Source organism: Dasypus novemcinctus, chromosome 7 (genome assembly GCF_030445035.2).
Source record: "Dasypus novemcinctus isolate mDasNov1 chromosome 7, mDasNov1.1.hap2, whole genome shotgun sequence".
In the NCBI taxonomy this organism is placed as follows: domain Eukaryota; kingdom Metazoa; phylum Chordata; class Mammalia; order Cingulata; family Dasypodidae; genus Dasypus; species Dasypus novemcinctus.
Genome location: NC_080679.1, coordinates 95,111,884 through 95,129,416, shown reverse-complemented (window position 1 = coordinate 95,129,416; position 17,533 = coordinate 95,111,884). Strand labels below are relative to the sequence as shown.

The following is a 17,533-nucleotide window of genomic DNA, read 5'->3' as shown; positions in this document are numbered from 1 at the left end:
TCTTAAGACTTAAGGCAGTTTTAGGCTGTAAGAATTAGGGAAAGAGATTAAGGAAAGGGGGAGAGAAAAAACTCCTTTATTGGAATATAGGTCTTTAAGTGCAGGTTAAGATATTTGATCTCAGTACTTGTTTTATATTATGTAATACATGGTTTATTATTATATAATAAATGGGTTTGGGGGCAGCAAAACAAGTCATTTGCCCACACTAAGCATACCTTTCTTTAATTTTTTTTCTTACCCTCAAAAATAGCTTTGAAATTGTTTGTGGTCACAGACACCGAAGGATTTCAGTAAGCTTCCTTACTCAGAGCCTAAGCCAGTGTAAACTCTTAGTCACAGTTTCTTTTCTACAGAAAGATGTATCTTTATACCCAAACATATATTTAAGTGAGTGTCACAATGTGCCCTATTCCACCAAACTTCCCATTTGTTCTCTCTAAAAAGCTTTCTAATGACTCTCATTTGATATTTTCTCGTACTCTAATAGAAGACTTTGCTTCTTTTCTATTGCTTCTGCTTTTAGATTGGGCATAGTGGATATAATTAGTAAAGAAGGAGAGAAACTCACAGCATTTATTCCTTCTAGTTTCTAAGCCCTCAAAATGTTTACCAAATGAAGCTAGTAAATTTTATGATGAAAAAAATCAAAGTTATATAAAATTTTAGCTACTCATAACTCAGTTATACAAATATAAAATATTTATTTTTATCATTGCTCTTCATTATGGTTTATAATGTATGAGAAATGTTAGTAATACAGATCCAAACCCTAACAGTCTAGATACGATGTCATCTGACCATTGCGAATCACCTCCTCAGTCTGTGGTGTAGTCTCTTAAACCTTCTTGGAGTTTTCCTCCAGACTTTGGTTGTTTGCCATGTAAGAATAAATAGACTCCTGATATAACAAAGAAAAAACTTAGTGAGAAGGAATGGTGTTTCCATAACTTTGAAATAAGCTTCTTTGGTAATTAGTGATAAAATTTGAAGGAAAACATGGTGCATAAATTTGCAGCTTGAAATCAGGAAGTGTGTATTTCTAATTAATTACCTCACATTTTGCTGTATAAGCAAAATGTGGATAAACTGAGAGATTACTGATAGGTAGGTGGGTAGGTAGATAGATAAGAAAAAAAGTAAAATGAATAGAAATCATTTTCTTAACTCTGCAACTAGCTACTTGGGACGCCTTGAAAGTATCACCTTAAACACATTGCCACTAATTTGGATGATTACATAACTTGTAGGAATTTTAGAGCTCTAAATTTTTACAGTTACCACAAAAATTGGATCCTGAAAATAATAAAGAAATTAACTTAATTATGCTCTTGGTAAAAATGGATGTCTTTATTTTTCTTAATAGTAATATTTAAAATGTATAATACTTGCTGTGTGCTGGTACTATTCTAAGAGTATTAAATGCATTAACTCATATGATCCCCATTTTACAGATGTTGAAACTGAGGCACAGAATTTAAGGACCTATTATGTGAAGGTCATACACTGTGGGGCTGGGTTTTGAAATCTGTCAATCCAGCCATTAAGCCCATACTCCTAACACCTAAATTTCTTAGAGACTCCTTACTTGCTTTGTGCTTTTCACACACATGATAGTTATCACAGTGTGAAAGACAGGATATATTTTCTTGGTGAAAGCTCAGGTGTTGCATTTTAGCATTATGAATAATCAAATGCATTATATCACAATATCTGTTAATTTGCCAACTTCATGTGAAAATATCCAGTATTTTTCCATGTACAAATTCTTACTTTCTAGAGCACAGCAATATGAGACATTGTTAAAAAGCTTTATATCTTTAATTCCAAAATATTATCAAATGACAATCTCCAAAAATCCTACTGGATTATAGAACCTTTAAAAATCTTGTGGTTAGTCAATACATTTTTGTTACTCATCAATTGGGCAAGTAAGGTAAAACAATTTTGGGGAGTAATTTCTGAAAGAAAATTGCAGGTGATTTTGGAGAAATTTGGCTCCTGGGTTATTGTATTAGATAGGTAAACATTAGCCATCTACTATATTAAAACCAAATATATTGACTCCATATATAGAAGTGGTAAAAATGTATAAAGAAATAAATGTGATACTCAATAAGTGACTAATAACTTGAGAGAGACAGAGATAGAGGGTGATAGTAGAAGGTAGAAAGAAAATTATATCCAGATTGAGAGAGAGAGGGGTTCTATTGAGGACAGCGTTAACATTTATATTGGCTTGAGAACAGAGCAGGCTTGAATTTATAAGAGGAGGTTACAAAGGAAAATCCAGGTGCCAAAATGATGTGATCAAATTCACCAAGAAGGAAAAGTATGAATCATGTATTGGTTATAGCTAAGCATAATTTTTATATAGGGGAATGCTTAAGGGCTCGAGGGCTGGGAGATGGGGGGTGGGGGGCAGGGCAGGGGGGATTCATTGGGTGGTGCCAGATCACTGATGCCAGAAAAGAAGCTGGAATTTATTCCTTATAAAAAGTTGTTGAACATCTGGTTAATATGGTAGAGGAATTTTGATTTAGAAAAGTTAATCTGTCCATGGTTTATAGGACAAATTTTGTAAACAGCAGAATCTAGAAGCAAAGAGTTTTTTAGAATACAATGAGGACTAATATTGGATAATGACCATGATAGAAGAAGACAGAGAAAAGTGTCAAAAAGACTGCAGGGGTGAAAAAGTACTTTCGGAAATCATTGAATGTGGCACAAAAAAAGAAAGGTGTGAAAGTTGGTTTCATCACTTTACATTAGGAGTATAGAGGAAATATAGGGCATTGCAAGAGAAGCAGCTATAGAATGGATGGGAAATTCCAATTTCTATGTTATAGATACTGAGTAGAATCAGAGGAATGTTTTGAAGGAAACATCCAGTGAATAATTTTAAAACTACAAAAGATGCAGAGGGAAGAAGTGAGAAGAGCAAATACAGATTAGGAGTTAGACCCCCTAGGGGTGACAGGTAAAAACATTTTTGTTGAATGAGCTTATACAAGTAAAGAGTACAGAAAAGAAAAATGCCACAGAGAGATCGTAGGGGGAGAATAACACTTCAGGATGAGAGACAATGTTTAATACACGCATCCACAAAACAATATTATAATGATATATTGTACTCATGACCCAGATCAGGAAACTAAGAACATGTCCGAGGGTCTGATAGCCACAGGGGACAGGAAGAGGAAGGGGCATTAAGAAGAACCATACAGTGAGTAGTCAAATCAGAAACCTCTTTAGAATAATGCCGTGAGAGCCAGAGGTGAAAAGAATTAGGGGGGAGAGGGGGGGTGGGGTTGAATGGGACCTCACATATATATTTTTAATGTAATATTATTACAAAGTCAATAAAAAATAAAAAAATTAAAAAAAAAAAAAAAAAAGATGGAGAATTCCTTCTCCCTAAAAAGTTCTGTGTGCTTAACTCATATAACATATTACATATCAATAGAAAAAAAACAATGATGTTCAAAGATCTTAGAGTTTCCAGAGTAGTTGCTTGTAATGATGACCTCAAACTTTTTTTTAATGTTCCAAAGTTTGCTTATGTAAATTGGTATAAATTATTCAAATGTTAATAAAAGGTCCAGTGTATTTGAAAAAAAAAAAAAAAAAAGAATTTCAAACAGGGAGGCAGATAAATTGTGTTAATTGCTTTCAGAGGAGGAAGTTAAGGAAAGACTATTGGAGTTCAGAATTAATGGTGACCTTTCAGAAAGAAGTTATAGTAGAAACAGAACCAGGATCCAGAATCTAGTTAGAAGGCTTAAAGGAATTAAAAGAATATATAGAGGGTATCCTTTCAATAAAGTTACCAGTGAAGGGAATAGAATCTAAGGTATGACCTTAGTTTGCTCCAGTAATATGATGGAGTGAAGATGTATTTTGGTTAAGGATAGGACACAATTGAGCAGGTTTGTAAGCTCAAGAAGACTATCTAGAAATCAAAAGCATAAAACATAATAGCCAATTTGCAAGTAGCTGAATGAGTAATTAGGAAAAAGCCGACTGAGGCCTCAAGTGTGGATATTGGCAGGAAAATACATAGACATATTGGGGTAGAGATTGAGGGAGTGTACACTTCATGCATTACTTCAATCCCCAAGCTCTTGAGAAGAGACCAAGTGTTTCGGAAAAGAGACAGTTAAAAATGAGACAGATCAACAAATAAACACAGCAGTGTTGTGGACTAAACAGAGATTTAATATCATGGATTTGTAGTATAACCAACTAGCCTTTTTTTTTTTTTTTTTTTTACTTTTCCTATGAGCTCTGGGAATTATGAACAGAAATAGACGAAGTTTAACCAGGAACCAAGATTTACAAAAGAATTGGGTCAGACAAAGGAAGGACAGAGAACATAAGGTGTGGACCTGGATTTCACTGACATGGCAGAATCTTAGAAAGGGTCAGAGAAGAGAAGCAAAAAACTTCCTGAAGAGGGCTATCAATGAGAGAATGTGGAGTAGCTAAGAAACCAGAATCACTGATGAAGGATGAAAAGTAACTTCTGTAAGATTGAAATAGGAGGGGTTAAAAAATAAAAAGTTGCGCTCAGAGAGGCAGATTTCAGAATTCAACATCTTGAATATGAAGTTGTTTCAAATGATTTTGAAATCCAAAATGAGGGTATGTTTACGGGGAGATAAAATTAACTGAGATACATTTATAGATACATAGAGAATCAACGAAACAAACAAAAAATGTATTTTGAAGTCACTGTATGTAACAGGAAGGACTAGTATGGAAAGACTTGAAGGATGATTCATCTCAAATTCAAATGTTGATGAATATTTAAGAGATGTCTGGAGGTCATAGAAATGATGAGGATATTTAAGGCAATATAGGAGGCCTACAGTGAGGGGAAGATTAAGGGGTGGCAAAAGTAAGGTAACTGACCTTTGAGTTAGGTGACTAAGGGATATTCAGAAGGCATGGTCACTGTTGGAAAGAGGTGTTTTACGTATTACACAGTTTTCCACAATTTTATCAAGGTAGAAAGAAAGTTAAAGGTCAAGGCCAAAGAGGTTCAAAGAAACTGCTGGAATTATCCAAGGTCTTTTAAGTGATTTTTTTTCCCATTTTTTTATTATCTTTTTTTTTAAGATACATAGACCACACAAAATGTTACATTAAAAAAATATAAGAGGTTCCCATATATCCCACTCTCCACACCCTCTACTCTTCCTACATTGACAAATTCTCTCATTAGTGTGGTACATTCATTGCATTTGATGAGTACATTTTGGAGCATTACTATATAGCATTGATTATAGTTTATGTTGTAGTTTTCACTCTCTCCCAGTCCATTCAGTGGGTTATGGCAGGATTTAGACTCTTAAAGCAGCTTCTGGGATCAGCAGAAAGTTCTTAGGGCATTCATTTGAAAGGAGAGGACCAGAGGCATGTGTGACTGTGAAGGTCACCTATCTTGCTCTGGGTCCACCAAAAACAATAACTCCAGGTCCTGAGCCAAAGACACTCATCTTACCTCAAAGAAATAATTTTCCAGAGTCAATATCTTCCAATGGTTATTCATGTTTCCCCTCTTTTAGAAAGACTCATATATGAAGTCAACATTTGATCACACCTTTTTCTAATTGTGCCACATAACTCCAAAAGAGAAAGGAACACATAAAGTCATTCAAAAGGCTTTCTTTTAAAGGATCAAAAGCAATAAGAAAAACAATCTAAACTTTATTAACGATTTATTATATGCCTTGCACTGCTCTACATGTTTTACTTGGGAGAGAAACAAATGGGAATCGAGTGTGCATATTACAGCATTTTATTTGGGACAATAAAAGCTTTGCAGTCGCAGGAATGTTGAATCACTTGCAAAAACGGAAGCAGCCGCGAGCCTCTAGAGATGGCAAATTATTTTTATAAACATAAAGAGGATGTTAGTGTCAGTCTTATTGATTGGATGGGGTTTGTCCCTCTTATATGAGCGAGTTAAAAGAAGGCAGGCTTTATTTTATACTGGGTCAAATATAACTAATTAAAAACTAGATTGGATATCTTGGCTGACTGCCTTGGTGAGGTTTTCAAATTTCAAAAGATTTCAAGAGGAAGCTCTAGAGGGAGTCAAAGAGAAGTATAGCATGGGGTGTTTTGTTTTGTTTTGTTTTGTTTTGTTTGGCCCCAGGGCTTTCTCTCTTTAATTTTATAAAGATTTATAAACTCAATTCATGTTCACTTATTTACTATGTAGTAGCCATTGAAGTGATAATTTTTTCCCAACAAAATTGATTGAGTTGGTTGGTTGGTTTGATATCATTTCTGTACCACCTTAAAAAACAAATAATCTCAGTTAATTTCAACTATAATCAAGGTATTTAATTTTCTAGGCACACTGAAATCTTAAGGTCCACACAAGAAAGCTAATTCACATAGAAAACAAAAAAAAATGTTCTCAAGGAGTATTTTAGAAAAAATACATGATATTTTGAGGAATTATAATCTTGTCTTGGTCTTTTTGTTACTTTTCAAGTGTAAGTAAAAATTTACTTGAGTCATTTTTATGGTTGAACATATATCATTTATTTTAGCCATTTATTATACATCTCACATATTTCTTAGAGTAATGACCAACTGTAAGATTAAATTCAGTGTATGTAATTAAGTTAAAATGCATTAGTATTTTTATTAGTAAGCAGATAAATGGATAGGCACTTTTAACTGAACATTAAAAATATATCACCTAATATTCTTGAGCATTGGTTGCATTATGATAGGATAATTGCTGCGATTTTTGTTTCTCATTTTATTAAATAGACTGTCCAGCACTGTAATACCTTGTATAGTTATTACCATAGAGTTCCAAAACCCCAGTCAGGTGAGGGTCATAGCTACTCCATAATTACCATCTGTTTAGCCTTGTTAATATTTCTCATTATAACTCAGAAGGTCAATAATACCATTCATGATCGGAACCCAGCATGATTCGAAATAATAAAACAGCTCTGAGACTAGGCAAGGCTTTGGTACTCCAACTGATGGATAGTTAATTACCTGAGTATATAACACAGAGCACTGGGAGAAATAGAGGACTTTGCAATGTGGTAGATGTCCAAGTATAATATTATTTGGTGGTTTTTCAATGAACAATATTGTTTAATTAGAAGATCTGAGCATCACCAGTGATGGAGGAAGATTTACTTTTGAGAAAAGCAAACCGTTAGGTTTTTTAACAATCTCACTCTCTCAGTTTGAGTGAACATTCAAATCTAAATTACTAAATTAGTTTTCCTCATCTTTGGAACGCATTAGAAAACCTAGGAACTTTACAAACTACCAAATGACTGGCTCCCCTCAGAAATCTGAATCTGTAGAGGGTGGTATCCAAGCAAGGATATATTATTTTAAAGGTGGTCCTGGTGCTAATAATTTACTACCAAGACCGAGTACCAGTATACTACTACAAGTATTCAAAAATAATTTTGACTGATTTGAATCCATTTGGGAAAAATGAAAATTGTCATTTCTATTTAATTAACACTGCTTATTGAGAAAGGCTTATATAGTCCTCAACATAATCATGCCTTTATTCACTAATTATTTTAAAACTTAACATCTAACTTAGTAGTTCCTATAGAGGGATTTTGAATGTGAGAACCAAAAGGCATTTATTTCTAGGGAAAAGTTTATTTTAGAATGCATGGCAAATGTCCTCCTAAATCTCTGGATAGCATATAGGGTTTATGTTTATCCATAGAGCTATAAGATTAATTCTAACCTTTTAATTAGGTAAAGAGAAATAAACAATTAGATGTAAAGTTCTTATGTTAAAAATTTTTTGTAACGATACTATATCCTATAAATACTTTATAGCATTTAAGAATTGTCATATCTAAATAGGCTGTGGAACATTTCTTAGAGGAACCATGAAACCATGTCCATAGGTTTCTAGAGTTCACATTAAAATAATTTATAATTATGTGACAGAAGGTCACAACTGGTAGTTTTATGATCAATCTCTTTACTGGGATGGCTAATGGCACTCACTTTTCTTCACTGTGTCTTTCAGAAAGAAAGTAGAAGCCCCAGTTTTAAATGGCCAGTGTTTCTTGTATTTACCTATTTGATGCCCTATAAGAAAATATAGACTTATCTAAATTTAATTTTATAAAAAGTGTGAAATAAAATGCTATTTATTAATTCTAAAAATCTCTTACACCTTGGCTTTATGTTTCCAGTCTGAGATTTTTAAGTACTTCTTTTTTTATTTTAAATGTCTCAAAAATATTTGCTACAGTCTCATTCAACTTCACACATTGTTTTCAAAAGATATTCTTTTTCTTTTTGTTTTTTCAACTAGGACCCCTACTATGGCTGGTGGCCTATTTTCTATTGACAGAAACTACTTTGAAGAGATAGGAACTTACGATGCAGGAATGGATATCTGGGGTGGAGAGAATCTTGAAATGTCTTTTAGGGTAATTGCACTTTTCTTTATTTTTTGACACTGAACATATTATGCTGTAGCATGCACATATCAGACCCAGTAATATATTATTGAACCTTTTGTGTGAAGTGAGTGATGCAAATTACTGATTAGTCATTTTAATATTTAGTTTTAAGATTTTCCAGAGACCTATCACATGCAATATTTACTAATAAATGGGAAAGTATAAGTATATTTAAGTTTCCTTGAGTGTAAAAAGACAAGGCTCTCAATTTTTTAAGTAAAGAAGGGCTTTAATTTTTAAACAAAGCCTTGCACCATAAATCATTTCATGTTTTGTTGAAACTTGGAAGTGTTTATGTGGTTTGAATTTACAAGTGTTACCTGAGATTATTCTCAAATAACTTTAAGTGACCAGGGGCCAAAGGAATTCTGGATATTTTAGCAAGGAACATGACTATTTTGACAACCATTAACATTATTGTTTGAGGAATCAGTTTAAATAATGCAAATTCATTTCTTAAATGACCTTCCAAGTAAATGAAAATTGAGGCTTAATCTCAGGCAGACATGATATCAGGAAGCATATAATTTTCATATTTTTCATATTTAAAAATTTTAAATTTAGACACAAAAATGTGCCTTCATTTAAGAGAGTGATAAATGCTGGCATATTTCCTTCTTCAAATCACATTTATTTTCATTTTTAATGAATTAAGTTAGTAATATTGCTATTATTTTCCTTTCTAGAATTTAACTTGAAATATTTGCAACACTCCATAATTTTGCTCAAATTACTTATATAATTATTACAGTTTATATAACTTTATCTATATAGTTCAAGTTATGTCTTTTAATTTCTCATTTAGGTTTTGTTTTTCATTGACATAAATATGTGTAAGGTTGTATAAAGAAATATCAAAATTTAAGAATGAGAATTACTTTGAATTTCTATAATATGGTATTTAGTGTATATCTGATAATCTGAATCCTTTTTGAAGCATTAGAATGGCTTTCATATACTATTATTTTGTGCATAAGCCTTCCTTATAACCAGATGTATGAGAGTTCAGTAATGGGATTTCATTATCTCATATTTGCATATACACTTATAGCTTGATGGAACTTGCCCCACCAAACTCAATAACATACTCAGAAATGTCTTATCTTGAGACCCAAGAAACATTTAGGCACAACCTTTGAGGGAATTTGGAGGCCTAAACTTGTTCTTGGTATTGTTCTAAAGTGAAGGAAATAAGAAATGACAGTTTTCTATTAAAAAAATGTAATAATGAGACTATTTTCTCATTCATTAACCAATATTCCTTGGAAACTGTGCTAAGATTACACAAGAAACAATAAATAAAGGAAGGATAGCAATATTACTGCTATCTATGGACCTATTACCTCCCTTTTTCCTCCTTTCCTAAAATTCTTATTCATCTCCTTTCTTCCCCATGCTAAACTTGATTTTCTGCCAATGGACTCCCCTTACCTCACCTATCATAGCTCCTAGATTGGATATATGATCTTCATCTAACTGGTTGAAAGATCTGTGAGGAAGGAAATTAGTGAAATAATGTAATAAAACAGGAGGATGTAATCAGGAATGCAACAGAAGTATAAATATATTAAAAAGTTTTGATGGTAGGTGATGCAAATACTAAGGAGACAAAGGACATGCAACTGATGGCCATAAGTATGATCAAATCCCTAGAATATTACTTAAGAGATTTCTTGTATTGGTTGTTTGGGATTATGAAGAAATTGGAACTCCTGAATGACTGTTTTTCAAATGTTTTAAACATACTGCTGTCATAAAGTTTCCATATTTTTTAAAAACAAAATACATATTTTGCTTTTTATTAGAATATTGTTTGGTGTTGTCCTCTCCATACATAAAAGAAGTGTTTGCTTAATAATTAATACCCTGGAAGATACTGAGAGAGAAAATCCTATAAACTATATTTGCAAAGGAATGAGACCCCTATTTTCTTTTGACTAATTTCATGAAAACTGTGACTAAATGAAATGAGAGTAAGAAGACCTTAGTTAAATATCCTGCTCAGTCATTACACAACAAAAATACATTGAGTAAACTGTATGTGCTTCACACTCTCTGTGAGTCAAGGATACAAAGATGAATAGGCATGTTACTCTTTTACTCCCCAAAAATTACATTATTATGGAAGAAATGCAGATGGTATTGACCAGAAAATGTTATAATTGTCTTTATAAATTTGAATATGAGGTTTTCTTGTCTCTGTCTTGTGAATATAGGCAACTCCATAAACCTCAAATGTGAAAAGGTAATTTTAATAATAGTGAAGTTATTGCAGTTTTGTAGCTGTAGTGTAGTTAGCTTCTAGGGTAAGTAAAAATGATAGAAATTTTGAGAGTTTGCAAAATGTTAGTTTCTGGTTCCCCTTTGGTGAGTAGGCAATGCAACTGTTTAAATCAATCCAAAGAAATACAATTTAAGTATTCCCTTTAAATCCCAGTGTGACCATCTTGACAAATAATCATAACTTCTAATATTTATAGAGCTAGTAAGTGGAATAGCTGAGAGTTGGCCACCTGCATGATGGGATCAAGGGTGATGCTGTTAACTACACCACTGAGTCCCCCTTAAGGCTTGTCCATACGTGACAGACCCAACAGCTGGTGGTATTATCAGGAGAGAGTGGAGGAGCTAATATGCAAATTCACTCTTCCTCCTCAATTCTCATCTAGTGATGTTATCTTCCTTTTATAGACTTTTAGTCTCATCTGGCAAATAATTTGCATCCAAATGCAGTGAGAATGTTTATGGGTAGATCCTAATGTTTCTTTAAACTAAGTCTCAAATATTGCTCTCCTTCCCACAACAGAACAAACATCAAAATAACGAATCAAAAAAACACTGTATAAACTTAAATGCTTATTTATTTAACCAGTGTTTACTGAGTTCCAATTCAATATGTGCTAGGACTAGTGAACAAAACAGGCAAAAATTTGAGTGCTTATGGAGCTAACATTTTAGTAAAGGAGACAGAAAATGAATAATCTAAAATATATTAATATATTAGTGATAAATGCTAAAGAGAAAAGAAATAAAGGGAGAGGAATAGAAAATGTTAGATATTGGAGAATGATAGGGAGATCTCAGAAATGAATGTTTGTATGAAAATAATAAATAATGAACCTAGTATATTATTAATCATCAAAAATATCATCTTTAAATCATATTTTCATTCTCAGAATAAATGCTACCCAACATGCATTGCCATCAAAATCCTTGCCTGTCATGAGCAAGGGATACACATCAATTTTTCCATTTTAAAAAGCAATTAAACTAACATTTTTTGTTGTTTTTTTACACTTTTTAAATTATAGTTAATAGATCACAAAGAACATTACATTAAAAAACATAAAAAACATAAGAGGTTCCCATATACCCCACTCCCAACCCCCACCCCACCATTTTTGTAGATGGTATTTTTTTTAATATATATACACACAAAAAAAATGTTACATTAAAAAATATAAGATGTTCCTGTATACTCACCACCACACCCTACCCCTCCCTTACCAGCAACCTCTTCCATCATCGTGGCACACTCATCACACTCAGTGAACACATTTTGGAGCACTGCTATACCACCTGGGTAATAGTTTACCCTGTAGTTCACACTCTCCCCCAGTACATTCAGTGGGCCATGGCAGGGTATATAAAGTCCTGCATTTGACCCTGCAATATCATTTAGGACAACTCAAGGTCCCCAGAATAGCCCAAATCACATCTCTTCTTCCCTCTCCCTGCCCTCAGCAACTACTGGGGCCACTTTCTCCACCTCAATGCTACAATTTCTTCTATTACTAGTCACAGTAATTTTATAGTAGAATGTCAGTAAGTCTACTCTAATACATATTTTATTCCTCCCTTCTGTGGACCCTGGGATGGTGATGTCCATCCCACCTCTGGATCAAGAGGAGGCTTAGGGAAGCGGATTTGGCCCAGTGGATAGGGCATCCATCTACCACATGGGAGGTCTGCGGTTCAAACCCCAGGCCTCCTTGACCTTTATGGAGCTGGCCCATGGGCAGTGCTGATGCGCGCAAGGAGCCCCCCATGCAAGGAATGCACCCCGTAAGGAGAGCCACCAGCACAAAAGAAATTGCAGCCTGCCCAGGTATGGCGCCGTACACATGGAGAATTGACACAGCAAGATGACTCAACAAAAAGAAGCACAGATTCCCGTGCCGCTGACAACAACAGAAGCGGACAAAAAGAAGAGCACACAGCAAATGGACATAAAACAGACAACTGGGGCGGGGGGGGGGGGGGGGGGGAGGGGAAGGAGAGAGAAATAAATAAATCTTAAAAAAAAAGAGAAAAGAGTAGGCTTAGATTCCACATGGATGATGGATACAATTCCTCTGCTTGCAGTTGTAGGCAGTCTTGTTCCCTGGTGTGGTGGTTGACCATCCTCACCGCCGACCTGAGTAAGTCCAATGAAACAGAGAGTAGGAGTCACAACTCTGCTGAGACTCAGGGCCCAGCTGGCACATTGGCAGTCCAGAGATTCAAGTCACCTAAGTATGTACCATCCCTAGTGCCAACCACAGGTTCAGTAAAAGTGACAAAGAGGCAGGTGTAGGAAAGTCACATCTGAGTCCAGCTCCATCACACTCAGGAGCAAAAATTCCAAAGTAGGGGCCTCTGCCATGACCATATACCCTGTGGATCTCCATAGCCTTCAGGAGAACCAGCACCTAGGGTTATTTCCACTTTGTCTTTCTCTGGGGTCCTGCTGAGGTATGTACAAGTGTGACCCCTCTGATGACCTCCCGACTCTTTTTGGAAGACCCTTAGCCATACATAAACTGCCACTGTTGATACAATTTGTTCTGGGAATAAAGAGTCACCCCTAGGCTGGGTAGTCTAGTGGTTATAAGTGTGGCTCAGGGAGTCAAGCGTCTGCATTCAAAATCCATCTCTGACACTTAATTGCAATGGGAGCTTGGGTAAGATAACATAACCTTAAGTCATACCTTAAACTCCTCCAGAGTGCGGAAGCTTAAATGAGATTTTGTATATTGTGCTGAATATCATACCTGATACACATAAAATATGTCACAAATGGCAGCTATTAATATGGTAGTTGTTATAAGCTGTGCAACTTTGGGCAAATCCTGCCCAAAATTCAGTTTCACTTAATTTCAACCTTGCCCTTTGCTAAATTATTTGAAAAAATCTAATGATAGAATATACATGAAAACCCCTTTAAAATCATTAGATACAAACTTATATAAAGTAGAGTTGCTCTCATTATTAGTCAAGAATGGCTCCAACACTCACAGCCCAGCAAAGTGGAATTAAAAACAAAAAATACTTTCTTTTAAACCATTCCCCATCCTTTAATATACTTACTGATGTTCTAAGAAACCAAGGAGAATTTTTTTTACCTAAACCCATAAAGCAGTTTGAGTAAAAAAAATTATTGAATTTAAATGTGTATATGTATATTTTAATTGAATATATATATTTAAATTATATATATATCATCTAAACTTGGAGTAACAGATACTATATTTGACTTTCCACCTTATCAACAACAACAAAAAAGTGATATCTCTCAGGAACATAGATGCAAACATTCTAAATCAAACTTTGGAAAATCAAATAAAAATATGTAAAATGAATAATATATCGTGACCAAGTGGGGTTATCCCAGGAATTCAAGGTTGGTTTAACATTCAAATATCAACTACTATGTTAAGATACTATAATGGAAATTTAAAATGATCATCAGAATAGATACAAATAGTAAAATCATCTGATAAAACTCAAATTCTACTTCTGGTTAAAAAAAGCAAACCCCCAGAGCAAACTAATTATAGACGGGATCTTCTGGGAAGAAGATGTAGCTCAAGTGATAAGGTCTCCACCTACCATATGGGAGGACCCAGGTTCGATCCCTGGTGAAAAAGAAGAAGAGAAAGTGTGCCCGAATGGTGAGCCAGTGCCTGCATGGTGAGACAAGTACCCACACAGCGAGCCAAGTGACTGCGTGAGTGCCCATGTGGTTAGCCAAGTGCTCATGTGAGTGCCTACATGGTAAGCTAGTGCCGCGCAAATGAGTCAGGCAGAAGATGATGATGCAACAAAAGAGAGTTGAAGGGGAGAGTCAAGGTGAAGTGCAGCAGAAACCAGGAACTGTGGTGGTGCAGCTGACAGGGAATCTCTCTCCACATTAGAGGTCCCCAGGATTGAATCCCAGTGAATCCTAGAGGAGAAAAAATAAGAAAACAAAAAGAGAAATAGTTACAGAAAATCAAACAGGGAATGGACACAGACAGCAGAAACAGCAGGGAGGGGGGAAATAAATAAATAATTCTTCAAAAAAATAAAGAAGGAATCTTCTTCAACCCTATAAAGGACATTTACAGAAAAAAATCCTGTATCATATTTAAAGTTAATAGACTGAATGCCTTCCCCCTACAATCAGGAAAATGCAAGGATGTTGGTTCTTCCTACTCCCATTCAACATTGTAGTGAAGGTTCTAGGCATTGCAGGAAAATAAGAACAATTAATAAAGCCATCCAGATTGGGATCAAAAAGTAAGAGTGTCATTCCTGATGATTGTCTAGAAAATCCAGGGGAATATTTAAAAAAAAAAACACTACTAAAACAAATGATCTTATAAAGGTTGCAGGATATAATAGTATATAAAATCAGATTTATTCTAAATATTAGCAACAAACAAATATCAAAATGAAAAATTAAAATAGTATCAGAGATAAGTATTGTTAGTAATTAATGACAAAAGATGTGCAGGACCTCTACACTGAAAACTACAAAATGTTGCAGAAATTAAAGAACTAAATAAGTGGAGAGATAGACTATATTTATTAGTTGGAGGACCCAATATTGTTAAGATTTCAAATCTCTCCAAACCAAATTAAATTCCATGCAATACCAATGAACAACTCTTTTTTTTTTTTTCATAGAAATTGACAAGCTGATTCCAAAATCCTTATGGAAAGGCAAAGGTCATGGACTATCAAAAACAAAAACAAAAAGCTTTGATAAAAGAAAATTGAAGCACTAATAGTCCCAGATTTCAAAATTCCTTATAAAATTATAGTAATCAAGATTGAGTGATATTGGGATAACAGAATCCCTAGTCCAGAAATAGATCCACATATATAAGGGTAACTAATTTTCAACAAATATGCTAAGGCTGTTCAGCAGATAAAAAATAGTATTTTTTAATCTATATTAAATAATGCTGGGATTATTGCATTAAATAATGCAATATTAAATAATGCTGGGAAAATTGGATATCCATGTGGAAAAAATTCTTCAATCCATATGTTGCACTATATATGAAAATTAAATTAAAATGTAAAATCTAAAATTATGAAATTCTGAAAGACATCCTAGTAGAAAAACATGTATATCCTTTGATTAGGCAAAGCTTTGATAGCTATAACAACAAAATTATAACCCATACATAAAGGAATAAATTTATAAATTAGAATTCATCAAAATTAAAATATTGTGCTCTTCAAAACCACTATTAAGTGAATGAAAAGACAAATCACAGAGAGGAAAAGAATATAAGCAAATAATATATCTGATAAAGAACTTTAATCCAGAATTTTTAAAAAACCCACTCAAAACTCAGTAATAAGGGAAGTGGACTTGGCCCAGTGGTTAGGGCGTCCGTCTATCCCATGGGAGGTCCGCAGTTCAAACCCCGGGCCTCCTTGACACGTGTGGAGCTGGCCCGCCCGCAGTGCAGATGCGCGCAAGGAGTTCCATGCCACACAGGGGTATCCCCTGGTAGGAAAGATCCCACGTACAAGGAGTGCGCCCTGTAAGGAGAGCCGCCCAGTGCGAAATAAAGTGCAGCCTGCCCAGGAATGGTGCTGCACACACGGAGACTGACACAAGATGATGCAACAAAAAGAGACACAGATTCCCATGCTGCTGACAACAAAGGAAGCGGACAAATAAGAACACACAGCAAATGGACACAGAGAACAGACAACTGGGGTGGTGGGGGGTGGGGGTGGGGGGAATAAATAAATAAATAAATCTTAAAAAAAAAACTCAGTAATAAGAAAAGATATCCAATAAAAAATGGTCAAAATATTGAACAGATACTTCACCAAACGAGGCATACAAATGGCAAATAAGTACATGGAAAAAAATCAACATAATTAGTTATTAGGGAAATGTAAATTAAAACCATAATGAGATAACATTACACATCTATTAGAATAGCTAAAGTTCAAAGGACTGGCCATGTTAGTGAAGATGTAGAACTGGATATGCAATGCTGGTGGGAATGTACAATGGTAAAATAACTCAAATACAGTTTTGCCATTTCTTAAACCCTCTTAGGTTTTTCATCAAGGGAAAGGAAAGCATATGACCATAAAAACAGTTGTACAATAATATTCATAACATTTTCATTTGTTATAGCCTAAAATCAGAAACAATCCCCATGACCATCAATAGGTGAATGGATAAACTCTGGCATGTTCATACATGGAATGTTGCTCAGCAATAAAAATGAATTATTTACATACTCTGTAACATCAAAATAATTATGCTGAGTAAAACAAGATAGACAAAAAACGATTACATATTTTATGATTCCATATATATATAATTCTAGAAAATGTAAACCAATCTATAATTAAGAGAACAGACAAATTTTTGTCTAGAGATAGGGGATTTGGTGAGTTGGGGGAGCTGGAGGAAGGGATTACAAATTGTCACATAAAAACTTTGGGAGGTAATGGAAATATTCATTATCTTGATTTTGGTGGTAGTTTCACAGGTGTCAAAACTTAATGAATGGTATAATTTAAATATTTACAGTTGATTTTATGTCAATTATACTTCAATAATACTATTAAAAACTAAAATATACACATACCTGCATACACAACACAAACTCCAAAAGATTTTCTAAAGAGACATCCTCCAAAGAGAAACAAATGAAGGAAGTATGGAGTCAAAGGTGTCTAGTTAATTTTAGATCAGATTCTCAGGATATCTTAGCACAGTTACTTTTAAATACTCTGATGATACAATTCTAGCAATCTACCTC

General features: G+C 34.3%; 1 protein-coding gene across 1 annotated transcript in view; it reads left to right on the top strand.

Moving 5' to 3' along the window:
- GALNT13 (polypeptide N-acetylgalactosaminyltransferase 13) overlaps nucleotides 1–17,533 on the top strand; it is a 592,145-nt gene that overhangs the window by 385,793 nt on the left and 188,819 nt on the right. The window contains exon 8 of the mRNA XM_004482209.4: nucleotides 8,336–8,453. Coding sequence (XP_004482266.2) covers nucleotides 8,336–8,453 — 118 coding nt within the window. The remainder of the gene's footprint in view (nucleotides 1–8,335; nucleotides 8,454–17,533) is intronic.